Source organism: Myotis myotis, unplaced genomic scaffold (genome assembly GCF_014108235.1).
Source record: "Myotis myotis isolate mMyoMyo1 unplaced genomic scaffold, mMyoMyo1.p scaffold_m19_p_3, whole genome shotgun sequence".
NCBI lineage: Eukaryota > Metazoa > Chordata > Mammalia > Chiroptera > Vespertilionidae > Myotis > Myotis myotis.
Genome location: NW_023416335.1, coordinates 202,147,249 through 202,162,888, shown reverse-complemented (window position 1 = coordinate 202,162,888; position 15,640 = coordinate 202,147,249). Strand labels below are relative to the sequence as shown.

Here is a 15,640-nt window from a genome sequence, read left to right as displayed (position 1 = left end):
AAGTCCAACATCATTCATAACTATTATTATTATTATTATTATTATTATTATGGGTTTTGTCCATTTCTACAGGAGAGTCAATATATTTCTCTAGTTAGGACATGCAGACTGCAAAAATGCTAGTGATCATTTCCAAATCTGTTCTGGGTAAATAAGTAACTTCTCCCTTAAATACTGCTATATGAAAAACAGTTGAATGGCCAGGAAAGTCAAACTTAAGATATACATGAATCCACCAAGAAGACCAGACCAGAGACTTCATTGAAATGCTTTCTTACCTAATGTTTTTCTAACAGCCTGGTATTATAGAGGAAATGAAAGCATTTTCCCTAACTTTATAGAAAACATTTCACAATTAATTTTTTTTTTAATTTTTTTTATATATATTTTTTATTGAGTTTTTACAGAGAGGAAGGGAGAGAGATAGAGAGTTAGAAACATCGATGAGAGAGAAACATCGATCAGCTGCCTCCTGCACATCTCCCACTGGGGATGTGCCCGCAACCCAGGTACATGCCTTTGACCGGAATTGAACCTGGGACCTTTCAGTCCGCAGGCCGAAGCTCTATCCACTGAGCCAAACCAGTTTCGGCAACAAATTTCACAATTAAAAAACAATAACCACAAATATGTGCTGGATACTGCTTAAGTGTTCTATATCTACTGACTCACTGAATCCAGAAAATAAGCCATGAACTAGGCACCATTTCCCACATTTTTCAGATGAGGAAATGGGCAAAGAGAACTTTAGTTGCTCAAGGACACCTCACAGGGCTGGAATGCAGGTAGTGTATCTCTAATACCAACATCATTTCTTACCTGCCAATGGGTAAAGCATTGCGGATGATCCTCTGGCTGCCCCGGGTATATTCAATATCCACTGTAATGGGGGCAGAGTATGTCATGTCCCGCAGGCGGCACTAAAATAGATTCAGACAGTCATTGCTCCTCCTCTCTGGAAAAGAAAGGTTCTGAGAGCTCCAAAGAGCTCCTTCTTTAGTAGAAGTATGGCTCACGTTGAACTTGGATCTGTCCATGGAACACTGAGCTATTACATATGCTACCTTAGGGCACTGGGAATGATGAGCCTACCTTCTCCTGGAGGGGAATGATACCAGCTATAGATCTAGCCATCACCACAGCATCTCCGCCCCTGCCAGCCCAGATATGAAACAATAAATCTGGTACTGATTTTCTTCTCTCTGATCTGATGCGATCACCAATCTGCTCCCATATCTTTGTTGCTGCCTTTTTCAAAACAGTTAACCAGTATAATAACTAAAGTACACACACACACACACACACACACACACACACACACACACTAAAAAGTTTAAACTATACTACCTTTTATTCTCCAAATAAACAAAACTAGATCACAAAATTCCTTAACAAATGATAGATTATAGCACAAATCATTCATCACATCGTTCTAATAATTGCTGAATCATTTGAGGAACTTTAGAAATTGCTGCTGAGTTTTATGTGGCTCGCAAAACGATGTCCTTTGCTGAGCCTTGATCAGACAGAGGAAACCTCATCAGAATCATCCAATGACTTCCCCATTATATTGATGATCATCAAGTGGCTTGTAGTCTCAAAAGAAATTTCTCTGACCATCAACCTTACAATTTATGGTGCTAAATCGTCTCTGTGGCTTCTACTGAACCAAAGCTAGTTAGATTTAAACTTTTTCTAGTCTTTATCAATGCGCCTGAAATTTTAAAATATTAGATATTCCTATTATTGACCAATAGAAATTATTTATTTTATATTTAATTAGATCAAGTCTCCTCCTTCAGGTCAGACCAAAGGTAGTGTGGCACGGTGGTTCAAAGTATGGATTCTATTGCCTGTGCTCAAATCTTGGTTCTACCACTTAAATTTTACATCTCTTCCTATGTAAAATGGGAATAAGAATAATTTTAATTCCCAAGAGTATAAATAGGTATTTTTAAAATGATGCCTAGTATAGAACAGTATATAATATTATCTCAATTTTATTAATAAAACCAACATAATGTCCATGATAGGTAAACATTTGTGGGTTTTAACAAACTTATCCCTTCAAATGGAAATGAAAATCAACAGATGTCGTAAGAATTGGGAACCAAACTTTGTAGGTTCCCGAACTACTTCCGTGGGTCCCCTCCATCCCCCTCGGCCTCTCTCTATTGCAGGAGTAGGACTGCTCTGGTGGAGTCTGCAGTACCTGCACCCCGCCAGTCCTGCTGTGGGTCCCATGACCGCCCACCCATCTGCTCTCCCACTCTCCCCAATTCTCCAGGAGTCAAAATCTCTCCAAGAAATCTCCACACCCTCTCTAATTACAATAATACTTACATGTTTTTCAACATAAGAAAGAATAATAATGACAATTGTAGCCTCAGCCTTCTTGAACTACTTCAGACTACTTTGTCTTCTCCTTTCTCTGAACTCAGTTTATTGTTTATAGTAATACAGTTTAGATGACTTAGAAATTGCTAACTGGCTGCTTAGTTCTCAAAAAACTGGAAAGTTCTAGCAAAAGGGAACGGGAGGTGGGGAAAGCCAAACTGGGGCACACACTTCCAATATCCCACAGTCCTCACCACTTCCTACTCAGTACAACTTCACATATTTGCCTTCCTGCCTGATCATTCCAGACATTCAAAGTGTGTAACCCCTGGTGTCTCCGTTTCACATGTTTTATAATTTTAATCTCTCCACAAGAGTGTGAACTCCTTGAGGAAGAATATGTGTCTCATTTCTTTTGTATCTCTCAATGTTGAGACACAAAATAAATGTTCAATATTTGGTGACTAAGTAGTACCAAAATTTATTTATGTAAAATGCCTGGTTACTTGTTATACTTCCTATGTAACCTTACTTAGACAATCATACAATCTAACACCTTAATTGTTGTTTAATAAGATTCCTGTGCTATGTTCCATAATTGCTATTTTAGCATTATATTAATACAAACCAGATAAAGCTACAAAAATCATTTTATTCCCTGAATCAATTCCCAATTCTGGATGTCAAATGGAAGAATTTGAAAAGAAGTCTAGTATCTGTTAAAAGCCAATAAACAGACCTATTCTATAACCCTCTGTCTGCATCTCTGTTAATGATCTGGTATTTAAATTTCTTCTCATCCACCTCTTCTATTAGACTGTGAGCTCTTGGTCATTAGTCTCCTCTCCCTAACACAATGCCAGCTGACCCTCAAAAAATGCACTAAGCAAGTAATCTCTGCAAGAAAGAGCACCATGCTAGGCACAATTGGCTGGCAAGGGGCTGGGAAGTACCACTAAAATGCTCAGAAACAATATAAATAGGGCACAGTTATATAACAGTGCAAGTTAATAACATTAAATGATAAACTAAACAGTACAAAACTGTTTCCTAATATAGTATTGTATTATATAAGTGCTTGTTTATTTTGGTTACCTGCCTCATAAGAGATTTTTTTTAACCTCTTTTTAAATCATCTTTCAAGAGTATCTATTAAGGGCACAGATTCTTTGAGTTAAAGTAAACAAATTCAATTAAAGTAAGGTTAAAAATTACCTCATGAGGGGACACTGGTCTGGTTACATTGAAGCTTTCTTCAACATCAGGAAGCCCAACATAGATATTAAGATATCTGAAATCAAATTATTCCATTACCAATTATAGTTCTCCAAATAACATATAAACAAAAAAAAGACAGTTTCCTCCTAAATACAGGATTATGCTTTGACAATTGTTTATCTTGCTAAGGATGACAAATTAAAAATCATAATTGGAGAACTTCTTAAAGTGATAGTACATATAACTTTACAAAGGAGGGAAAGTACTCTCTAACAGAATATCTTTTTAAAAAACAGTGTAGTCCAGCCAGCTCAGTGGTTGAATGTCGAACTATGAATCAGGAAATCATGGTTCAATTCCCGTCAGGGCACATGCCCAGGTTGCGGGCTCAATCCCCAGTGTGGGGTGTGCAGGAGGAAGCCAATTAATTATTCTCTCTCATCACTGATGTTTCTATCTCTCTCTCCCTTTCCCTTCCTCTTTGAAATCAATAAAAATATTTAAAAAAATAAAAATAGTGTAAATCTCTACAAAAATACTAGAAACATAGCTTCCTTAAAATGATACTTAATGAAAAAAGCAAAGTACAAAAGAGTATCTATAGTATGCTATGATTCATATAAGAAAAAAAGAGGATATAAGGGGAAAAATATATATGCTCATTTGTGCAAAAGAAATCGAAGGAACTTCTATAAAACAATCAATCAGAATTCCTCAAAAGTGTCAAGGTCATGAAAGACCAAGAACGCTTAAGGAGCTGTCAGTCTGGAGAAGAGTGAAGAGGCATAACAATTAAACATACTGTGGGGTCCTGAATTGAACTCTGAACCAGAAAAAGGACATTAGTGGGAAAACTTTAAATAAGATCTATAGATTTGTTGCTAATATAGTATCAATGCTAATTTCCTGGTTTTGCTAATTGTGCTAGATAATATAAGATGTTAATAGTAGCAGAAGCTGGGTGAAGAATAAAATGGGAATATTGTACTATTTCTGTAATTTTTATTTAAGTCTAAAATTGTTTTTAAAAATTTAAAACCCTAATAGTTTTAGTAACTTCTTAATCATAATGCTATGTGTTATACTAGTAATTAGCTTACCAATTAAAAATTGAACACTTGATAATTACTTATTAAACAGATTAAAAAGAGTTTTGGTAGCAACTACATTCACTTTTTAAAATGTTAGACATTATCAGAAGTATCAAAAGAGTAATTGATAGTTGGATTTCTTACTTTAGGTACCACATGGGGTCAGCATCACTTGTAACCTTTTCATTGGCTTTCATGATCTTCTTTATCTGCAGTGGAAAGAGTAGCATTAGGAAAGACTCTAGCTTTCAATTAATTCTTAGCTGTGTATAGTTCTAAGATCTGATGCTTACCTCTACATTAATAAAATAGTTGAATGAATCTATATGCTGTTTTACAAGGCCTTTCACCTAAATAGAAAAGGGGAAACAGTAGATTAGCAACAAAAGTAGGTTAGCAGATAATATAATAGACTCTAATCATAGGTAATCATCAAATTTGTCTTAAAACCAAAGTGATGGGGAAAAAATTCATGAATTTTGTTTAGTAAAACTTTACATTTTATGTCTTCATTCTATTTCTTCTCCATCTTACTAGAATATCCTCAAATTTTCCTCCTTGAGAAGCAACCTGACTTTGGGAAATCAAGATACAAGTATTTGAATATACCTAATAACTCCACATAAGCTAATAAATAAGGTAGAATTTTCTCTGCATATTTTGAATTTTCAAAAAAATATAGCAATTGAGCATACTATCATCTCTTCCCCCTCAAACAATGCCCATTTACTTTTTGTCTTTCTCCTACCTGGGCAATTTTATGATTTCCACACATCAAACTGGTCTTTCATATCACTTTATAGAAGAATGAGGGAGGAAAAATAAGAATCTCTATTAAGAAAATACTTGTATTTGATACTGAAAGCAGGTGAAACTCAACAAACCTAAGATCAGATACCAACTAGCAGTGCCTTCCTTTTATTTCAGAAGTCAGTAATAACTGTACACAGAAAGTGCTGTGTACTGCTACTGAAAATAGTGAAATAATAAATACAGACTCCAAAATCTTGATTTAAAAGGACTGTACATGTTCATTTTCTTTACGTTAATCTTCAAACACAATTAGTTCAACACTTCTAGAACTTTCTTGACAGATAGTCATAGAACTTTTGTTTTAATTATACTTCCTTATTGGGCATCTCACTGGCTTACAAAACAACCATCCCATATTTTAAAGTAGTCCTGATTGTTGGGGGTAAAAATTCAACCTTATAATGATGAGGTCTACCTTCCTCATGTCCACCCCTTGGACTTAATAGTCTCTTCTGATCTGCCACGCTACTTCTCTCTAAAATTACCACTCCCCCAACTAGCAGAAATACTGCCTTATAATTCCTTGTATTTCCCAAACCTAGCAATATACACAATTGTATATAGTAAAGTAATGGTGATAAAAATTTAATCTTAACAAAAGGCTTATTTCTTTACTTTTCATCAGAAAATTAATTATTACTAAAGATGCATTACCTTTAAAAATGCTGGAAGCAGCCTCCATTTTTCCTGTGAATCAAAATAGTAAGAGTGTCAGGATGTGTGCCGGCAACCACATATTTTTATTTTATTTTAATGTACCATAAATGACTCACTTTATCACAATAAGTGAAAGAAAGTAAATCAAAATGAAACCAACAATTTTTACATAGTAATCACTTTTATGGAAATCACATAGGTATGTATGTGCATACAAATATATGTATAAACACATACGTATACAACAGATTTCTTAAATAGAATCTAATTTAGTCTCTTCTTGATGACTCAAGATTCCAAGTACTTTATTTTATTCTCATGACGCTTCCTGAGTAAGTGGGTCTGCCAGTTTGAGAAAGGGAAAGCAAGTTTCCGAGGGTCTGGTGGGGAAGCCAGGTCTCTCGAGTCCTTTCTCTCTCCCACGTTCTGTCAACTAGTGCATGGTCAGAGCGCATCTCAGGGCGGTAGAAGGACAGCACACACAGCGTTCGCCGTCTACATTAAAGAGCTGCACACTGCTACACTTCTTTTGTTCTGAGGCCTGTTATTTATACTTAGCTGAGGTTTTAAGTAGCCCACCATGATACGGCTCTTTTCATGAATGGCATCTAATCTGCTAATGGGAAATCTAACAAATGGGTAGAACTGAGTCTAAAGTAAGAATATGCTGTTTCTGAATAAGGGCCTAAGAATCACGTTAGACTTGGCAGCAACTGCAAAACTTTTGACCTTCACTCTGACATGAGAAGCATTGGAAGGTTCTGAACAAAAGAGTGACATGATGATGTGACTCATTTTGACTGGATCGGTTAAAACAATAGGTCGAGCTGCTGGCCTGAGGAAAGACAAGTTAGAAGCAGGGAGATCATTTAAAAGTCCACTGCACGATTCCGGTCAAGGGCATGTACCTTGGTTGCAGGCACATCTCCAGTAGGGGGTGTGCAGGAGGCAGCTGATTGATGTTTCTCTCTCATTGATGTTTCTAACTCTCTATCCCTCTCCCTTCCTCTCTGTAAAAGAATCAATAAAATATATTTTTAAAAAAATAAATAAAAGTCCACTGCAATACTCCAGGCTGATAACAGTAGAAATAGTGAGAAATTGTTAGCTAGGAGACTCAATGTGAAGTTCAAGCCAACAGGCCTTGATAGATTAGATATTCTGAGAGAAAGAGGAGTCAAGATTGATACCTCAGAGTTGCCATTTGTGGAGATGAGGAAGCAGGGATGCTGTCAAGAGCAGCAGGTTTAAAGTGTGGAGGGGCTATGAGGAGGTTGGTTGGGGGTATGCTTAGTTTAAGATATCCACTAGACACTGAGGTGATGTCAAATAGACAACAAATATGAGTCTGGAACTTGGGAAGAGAGTGGCCTGGAGATACACATTAGGAAGAGGTCAGCAAACAGATGGGAATTATAGCCACGTAATGGATGAGCTTGCCTAAGAGGTGTAGACAGAGAACATCAGGAACCTTCCAATACTTAGAAGGCAGATCTAGCAAAGGAGACTATGAAGAAGGAAATTAAGCCAAGGAAGGAGGCGACCAGGAGAAAGTAAAAACATTTTTCAAGAAAAAAAGGAGGGGGGTGTGGGGCATCTGAGAGATCTCTGTACCTTCCTCTCAATTTCACTGTGAACCTAAAAAGCTCTACATAAAATTGAGTCTTAAAAACAATAAAAAAGAGGGAATCAGGCAAAACTAATCTACACGATAGAAATCAAAGGACGGGGGTAGAGACAGACTGAACAGGGAACTTTCTGGAGTGATGGAAATATTCTCTATTTTGTATTGGGTGGTGGTTACTTGGGAATCCATAACTGTCAACACTAATGATCGGAACACTCAGTACTCCTGTATTTTACTGCATATACATCTACAGAGGAATGAGAGAAAGATCAAAAGGAACTAAATGAGAAGAATAGAAATATCTCAGGGGAAGCAGGTAGTGAAGGTAACGAGGGAGAGAGAGGCTGGGAAAGCTAACAGTGGCCAGACTGAGGAAGGCCATATCAACACGTAAACACTAGATTTTACCCTAAGGGCAATGGGAAGAGACCGAAGAAGCTTAACCAACAGAGCAGCATGATCATATCTGCGCGTTTAAACTGATGGCTGTTGCCACCGAGCAGAGAGACAGGCCTGAGAGACGTTAAGAGCCTGGGAAGCAAGAGATGACAGTGGTTCAGACTTGGAGAACTGCGGGAATGACAGTTCAGATTTGAGTCCTAGTAGGCAGGCCCCTGAAGATGGGATGGATGGTGGATGGGATGCTGGGGGGGCCATTCCTGAGTCAGACGACTCCAACTGCCGTTTTAGTTCCCCCGGTGCTGTGCAAATTCAGGCAAGATATTTCAATCATGTAGGCCTATTCCTTCCACTTTCTCTGGAGAAGCAGTCCTGTCAGCAATGAAGGATGAGGACTCAGGAGTCAAGACTGCAAGAGTCCAAATTCCAGATCAGCCCCTCACCAGCCTTCTGACGTTGGGTTACTTAAACCTCTCTGGGCCTCAAAAACCTCCACTGGCATGGGGTGGGCACAGTACTTATTTCAGAGAATTAAATAACCATGAATGCTGGGTTGACAGAGCCTGGCACATAGGAAGTGCTCAGTAAATGCTGGCTCTTCCTACGAACTCTTCAAGAGTGAAAATCCAGTATTGCCTGGTTAGCGACCAGCAGTGTTTCCTGCAGGCTCTCACTGACCGGATCTGAGGGGCTGATAATCATCATCCGATCTCATTCATCAGCCAAATGATTATAAAGAGGTTTTTATAATCCAAGCGTTCGCCCATCATGCCACTTTCCTGCTTAAACCCTCCGACAGCATCTCATTGCTTCTTCAGGTGAGAAGTCTGAGAAAACTTCTCATAACCTGGAGCTGTGCCCATCCTGCATCTTCGTATCTCTCCTCCCCTCCACTCTAGTGCTTGTTTCAGTTCTTCAAAGCCTTTCAGGTGTCCGGTTCTCTCCGCCCAAAATCACCCTGCTATCGTTCCAAGCCTCATTTCTCTGGATTTCCCCACTCCACACCATGGATGATTCTGACGCCTGGAGGGGTTATATCTACACTAATAAAAGAGAAACATGCAAATTGGCCATCACTCCACTACACCCACCAGCCAATCAGGATGAGTATGCAAATTAACCCAACAAAGATAGCGGGTTAATTTGCATACACAGGAGCAGAGCAAAGACTGAAGAGGACTGAACACTGAAGAGGCTTGGCTTCCCGTATGCGGCCGGACCAAAGGCCTGGGTCCCGGCGGAAAACAGGTGCTGGCAGCCAGGGGAAGGAAGGCCTATTGCACGAATCTTCGTGCAACGGGCTTCTAATATATATATATATAGTGCCTTTCTAGAAAATAAAATGATGTCAACAGCTGAACTTCATGAGGCAGCTGCCACTCCAGGGCAGTTAACCTTCATTTCTGATCATATAACGAAAGCTACGGGGCTACTTCCCAAGAAACACCTAGGCGAAATTCGGAGTGAATTTTCGGGGCGTTTAAAATACTCCTGCAGTCCGACTTTGAATTCCAGGTTGAAAGGGCAAGGTTCCTTGGCCTGGCATGGAGACGATTTGGTTTAACCACCACAGGCAGCTGTGGGACCTCACGAAAGGGGCCTACACTCCCGGGCCTCAGTGTCCTCTGTAAGCCCGCGAAGATGGAGTATGTCCCCCACAGGTGGGCGCCAGGACCAATCTTCCCCCAACACACGAGCGCTGGAAAGGGCCCAGCGCGGGAGATAAACGGGAGAGCGGAGCCGGCGCGAGCGACCGACTCGGAAGCACGACCCCCAGTGCAGAGGAGTGAGCATGCGCGAAGTGCTGAGCATCCGCAGAAGCTCCGACCCGCCCCGACCCTCCAGTGCTCTCAGGGTACCGCCTCCTGGGGACGCCTGCCGGCCCCTTCCGTTCCGCGTGTGCCCGGCCTTTACCTCTACAGTTGGTATTGGCGCAGCTAGCTGCTCCGGGGTCAGGTTCCCAAATTCCTCCGCAAGCACGTCCATGCTGCTCACGGCGAAAGAAGAAGCCAACAGGAGCCCCACACGCCAGCCTCCGCCGGCTGAAGCAAGCTGCTGCACCCGTGGGGAGCGGTGCGCGTGGCCTAAACCGTCCCCGCCGCGCAGGTTGATGGAAGGCGCGACAGAAAGGTTCCGCCTGCTCCCAGCCTGAACCTGAGGTGGCACCCGGATGTGGCTGAAGCGAAGCTGGGAAACTGCGCCCCCTAGTGTCGCTCGGAGGTCTCGCCGGGTAATCCTAAACCCCACAGGACTGGTTCATTGCCAGTTACCCAGTAATTGAGACCAATAGAGCATATTGGTTGTAATTTTAAAAATAATTCAGAGAAAGGGGCAAACGGATAATTTGCGAAACGTGAGCCACCGAGGCAGGGAACTTACGTAATTTAATCCACAACGACACGTTGTAAATTATGGAAAAATAGGGAATTTACCAAATGCCTAGTAGTAGGGGACGGGATTGGTTAAAAAAATATAATGCGTGCATGTGATAGAATATTATACAACTATTAAAATGACCATAAAATGAGGAGGTATTAACTCACTTAAGAGTAGAGTACAACAGAACGGTAATTAAGACTGTTAAATTGTAAAAGGTCTGGATATAAGGTCCAGGAATAAATATCAGCACATAGGGAACTTGAGTATGAAGAGATAACATTTTAAATCAGTAGGGGGAAAATGAGTTATCTAATAAATGATGTTAGAACAGTTGATTAGCCATTTAGAAAAAAAAGTAAATCCTATATAGATTAAATGTTAACAAAACATTAGAAGAAAATGCAAGTGAATATATGCATAACATTGTGGTGATGAGGGCCTTCGAGGGTGGCAACACAGTCAGAAATTATAAAGGGAAAATATTCATAGACTTGGCAATATAATTCTCATCGTAGTTTCATGATTCCATTAAAAACTTTAAGTTTTCTGAACAGATTTTTAAAAATCACCATGAATAAGAATTGTTTGGTTTTTTTTAAACAAACACAAGTTGATAAAAGACAAAGGCTTGGTTTCCCTAATTTAAAATGAACTCATGCTCTGGCCAAGTGTCCCAGTTGGTTGGAGCATCATTCCATGCACACCCAGCTCGTAGGGAAGGCAGCTGATGATGTTTCTCTCTCACATTGATATGCTCTCTGTCTCTCTCTTCCTCTCCCTCTCTCTCCCCCTCCCTTCCTCTCTCCCTTTCCCTCACCCTCTCCCTCTTTCCTCTCTAAAATCAGTAAAATCATATCCTTGGGTGAGGATCAAAAAAAAAATGAACTCATGCAAATCAATAAGAAAAAAATATCCCACTGGGAAAAACGAAGCCAAAGATACCAACAGTTGTTTAATGTGTGAGGAGTTTCCTTTTAGGAAGATGCAAAAGTTCTGGAGATGGGCGATGGCGATGGTTGCACCACCATGTGGATATACTCATAGCCACTGAACTGTACACTTGACATGGTAAGTTTTATGTATGTTTTACTACAGTAAATTACAAAAATTTGTTAAGTATGCATTTGCCATTTTCTCATGAATGTATAGGCCTCACACCAGGCTAATTTCTGAATTAGCGACTTCAAGTAAATTTTAATGCCTGTATCTTCTAAGTATGGGGCCGACTGACATCTGGAAGAATCAGCTTCTGCTCCTGAGGATGTTACACTTCACTTAGAGACATACACACTTTTCTGTCATCCTTGTGAATTCGCAGAGAGCAACCTATGTGGAATCTAGACTGGAAGGGACTGTAAAGTGATTTTCTTGGTAGCAGAGATGTCATGGTTGTCTCAGATGTGTTGGCTTTCCCTTGGCTTCTACCATTAGCCCGCCTCACCTGGAGAGCTTGTTAAAACAACCTTGGCTTTCTGACTTGGTAGGTTTGGTCTCTGGCCTACAGATAGGCATTTCTCATCAGTTCCCAGGTGATCACACTTTGAGAATCACTCTCTAATGTGAGACGTATCGATACCATATCCTCTGTTCACGTCTAGCTCTCCTTCAGGCAGGGGGCTTCTGGGACAGGGGCCATCTTGTCTGTCTTTGTTGTGTTCTAACCCACTGTTTGTTCCTCAAGAAATTTGTGTGGAAACAGTAATTTGAAAGAAAAACATGCAGTGAATGATTTAAAAATTCAACACTAAATTTCACATTTTTTTAAATCCTAATTTTTTTTTTCTCTTGAAAAGAGGAGGGTGTGGTGGACATGGTCCCAGAGTCCTTCATGGCAATAGTTGGCTGACACTGAGCAGTGTTAGCCCTTAGACCACAGCTACCATAATCCTTTATGACAGTGGTTCTCAACCTGTGGGTCGCGACCCCTTTGGGGGTCGAATGACCCTTTCACAGGGGTCGCCTAAGACAATCGGAAAACATATATATAATTACATATTGTTTTTGTGATTAGTCACTATGTTTTAATTATGTTCAATTTGTACCAATGAAAATACATCCTGCATATCAGATATTTACATTACAATTCATAACAGTAGCAAAATTACAGTTATGAAGTAGCAACGAAAATAATTTTATGGTTGGGGGTCACCACAACATGAGGAACTGTATTAAAGGGTCTCGGCATTAGGAAGGTTGAGAACCACTGTGCCGGAAGCCGGTCCATCCTTGCTGCTTGACACAGTCGCTTCAGGGAAGAAACATCTGCACAGCATATGTTTCAAGGGACCTGGCGTATATGGCATACTGTTCTTAATATGTTTGCTCCCCTTCCTGGCGCTATATGTTTTAACCAAGATCACCTCTCTGAGAAAGATTTTTTCCCCAGGTAGGGATTTTTCCCTGAAGTTAGGGAGGGAATAAAACCCCTTAACTAAGTGCCAGGCCGGTAATTAATCACTTTAACTACGATTAAGCCACATAATCTTTACCCCCTGGAATGGAGATAAGAAACGCCCTAACCTTTGGAATAGAAATTGACAGGATTAAAATCAACTGGTATAAATACAGATGTAACAAGACAATAAAACATAGAACCTGGGCAGTTTTGAGCAAGCCACAGGCTGTGCGCGTGTCAGGAGTGGGCCAGCAACACAGCTCAGCAGCCATGGGGGAGCCTGGATCAATCATGAAGACAAACCAGCCTTCTCTGGGAAAGCTCCAGAGAAACTTGATGCCCCACACTTTAGCGAAGAAGAGACAACTGGTTTCAGCCATGAGCAAGCGGAGACGTCGGAAACGGACTGAACATCCAATGAGGCTGACCAGCTGCATTTTCAAAAGTGCAGTCACCAAGGTGACTGCCCATCCTGACAATGTGGTCAGGCACAGGCAACAGGAGGAGACCTTGGAGAAGCCCCAGCAGATGAGTGCCTACAGGAGACTGCAGGGGCTCCAGGCCTGCAGCAGTGAAGGGGAACTTCTAAATACTTTGGATGTGACAAATGTGATGAGAATAACTGCACCAGGAAGTGCGGGCGAATCCCTGGGCCGTGCTGGTCCTGGGTCTCTGCACACCAGTCCCCAGCCCAGCGCAGCACAATTGTTACATGAGGTAGAGATGATCCCAGGAGCAGGTCTCTGGGGCCCACAGCTTCTGTGCAGGCGACTGGTCACCCGTGGAGACATCCAGAGACAGAATCTCAGAGTGAGGAAAGCAAGAGAGAGACTGGCTGCGGCTTTGAGGGAAGACAGGCTGGCCAGGGAGGCAGAGAGCCAGGAGTGAAGAAGAATGTTTTGATTTCATGCAAATCTGACTTCAGTGAACTTGCTATTATATCCCATTCTAACATAAATTGTATCTTTGTTTTAATTTAAGTAATTAATTGTTGTTTGTTGTATAAACCTCATGTGAGGATATTTTTATTTTGCCAAAATTCTAATTCATACATAAGACATACTATATAATAAAAGGCTAATATGCAAATTGAAAAAGAAACAAACAAACAAACAAAAACCACAGAACCTGGCTGGAGATCCTGGCTAGATAACCTAGCTAGAGAACCTGGCTAGATAACCTGGCTAGAGAACCTGGCTAGGCTGCTGATCAACTGAACACTGTCTCTGTGTCATTCCTTCTTCGCCGACTCCATCCACACCTTTGGGAACCCCTGGACCTGCTGGGGTTGGACCCCAACACAACTGCTTTATGATATCTGGCTGGGCCCCGAGGTATTGGCATTGGCACCCCCAGAGGAAATCCATGACTTCTTTCTGATCTCCTAAGGCAGGGGTCCTCAAACTACGGCCCGCGGGCCACATGCGGCCTGCCGAAAATATTTATCCGGCCCGCCGGGTGTTTTTGCCGCCGCTGCCTGTTGCTTAGCAGCCAACTAGTTTTTTTTTTAAAACTATAGTCCGGCCCTCCAACGGTCTGAGGGACAGTGAACTGGCCCCCTGTTTAAAAAGTTTGAGGACCCCTGTCCTAAGGGGAAAAAATCCAGAAAAATCAGAAACCAAAAAGCCAGGAACAGTCTCCTGACTTCTGTGTCTTCTGCTGCCACATCCATTTCCTGAGGTATTGGTACAAAATGAGTGGTGGTTTGAATAGAGGGCTGAGCAATTCGGGAAAGGGAAATGCCAAGGGAAAGTGGTTGGTATCTTGGACTACTCCATCCCTTATGTGTCAAGTGTTTGGGTAGCCAGGTGAGAAAGTGACCAATGACGTCAGGGGGAAGAGCAGCGACATTGGTTAAAAGAGAATAAAGGAAAGGGGAAAACAGAGGTGTCCAGGCTGGGCCCTGAGACATTGGAGAGAGCGTCCGTTTCCTGAGTGTTTACTCTTGGCCAGACATTGGAACCCCCACTCTGCATGCATGCTCTGACTGAATGATGGACGCCTGGGGGATAAGTAGGATGATCGCCACTTGACAGGTGAGGAGACTAAACGCTCATAGGGTTAAGAAATTTGCCAAGCAGAGTAGGGATTTATAATTATCTGATGTCAGAGCCCGTGCTTTTAGCCATGCTGAAAGGAGGTGGTGGGAGACGTTTCAAGCAGAGAAAAGCAGCCTGAGCAACGGCGGGGGGCTTTCGATGACAGAATGCCGCATCCTGGTGATGGAGTATGGTTCTCCCGTAGAGCTGCCAAGGGCTGTATTTATGGATGACGCTAGCAAAAATCCACTGGGACTGAACCATTAGTGGCTTTTATGCCACGTTAAAGGTAGACCTTCTGAGAGGCTGCAAAAGGCAGAGACTAGAAACAAAAGAAAAAAGTTATCCTCTCTTCAAAAGCTCTGTGCATTCAGGCTGGGAAAATCTGTATGGACTTGATTCTGTAGCCGAATAAATTCATAATAGAACTAGAGAAGACCAGAACAATGTTGGAGAACGGATAAGGGCTCTTCAGTGTGACAGACAAGGGCGGGGGGCGGGGGGCGGGGGGGTCCTTGAAGTCGGTCATTTCACAGGCAGCAAGGTGAGGAGGAATACAATCAGAAGCCTCTACGGCAGTGGTTCTCAACCTTCTGGCCCTTTAAATACAGTTCCTCATGTTGTGACCCAACCATAAAATTATTTTCGTTGCTACTTCATAACTGTAATATTGCTACTGTAATGA

At 41.5% G+C, this 15,640-nt stretch overlaps 2 protein-coding genes across 10 annotated transcripts in view; one reads left to right on the top strand and one right to left on the bottom strand.

Annotated features, from left to right (window-relative positions):
- POLR3B (RNA polymerase III subunit B) overlaps positions 1 to 10,268 on the bottom strand; it is a 106,778-nt gene extending 96,510 nt beyond the window's left edge. For 2 of the 9 annotated variants that reach the window (XR_004966003.1, XR_004966004.1), the window contains exons 1-6: positions 10,057 to 10,268; positions 6,114 to 6,146; positions 4,940 to 4,996; positions 4,791 to 4,855; positions 3,553 to 3,628; positions 820 to 920 (exon numbers count right to left, since the gene is read on the bottom strand). Coding sequence is in view for 6 of the 9 variants with exons in the window: in XM_036298705.1 (XP_036154598.1) it covers positions 820 to 920; positions 3,553 to 3,628; positions 4,791 to 4,855; positions 4,940 to 4,996; positions 6,114 to 6,146; positions 10,057 to 10,128 (404 nt within the window). In the remaining 3 variants the exon portion in view is untranslated. The remainder of the gene's footprint in view (positions 1 to 819; positions 921 to 3,552; positions 3,629 to 4,790; positions 4,856 to 4,939; positions 4,997 to 6,113; positions 6,147 to 10,056) is intronic. The other 7 variants (XM_036298704.1, XM_036298706.1, XM_036298701.1 and 4 more) reach the window with 5 other exon arrangements.
- A 2,918-nt stretch (positions 10,269 to 13,186) lies between these two features.
- LOC118650750 (putative methyl-CpG-binding domain protein 3-like 3) lies at positions 13,187 to 13,804 on the top strand. The gene has a single exon (XM_036299045.1). The coding sequence runs from the start codon at positions 13,187 to 13,189 to the stop codon at positions 13,802 to 13,804; it is 618 nt and encodes a 205-aa protein (XP_036154938.1).
- Positions 13,805 to 15,640: the final 1,836 nt, after the last annotated feature.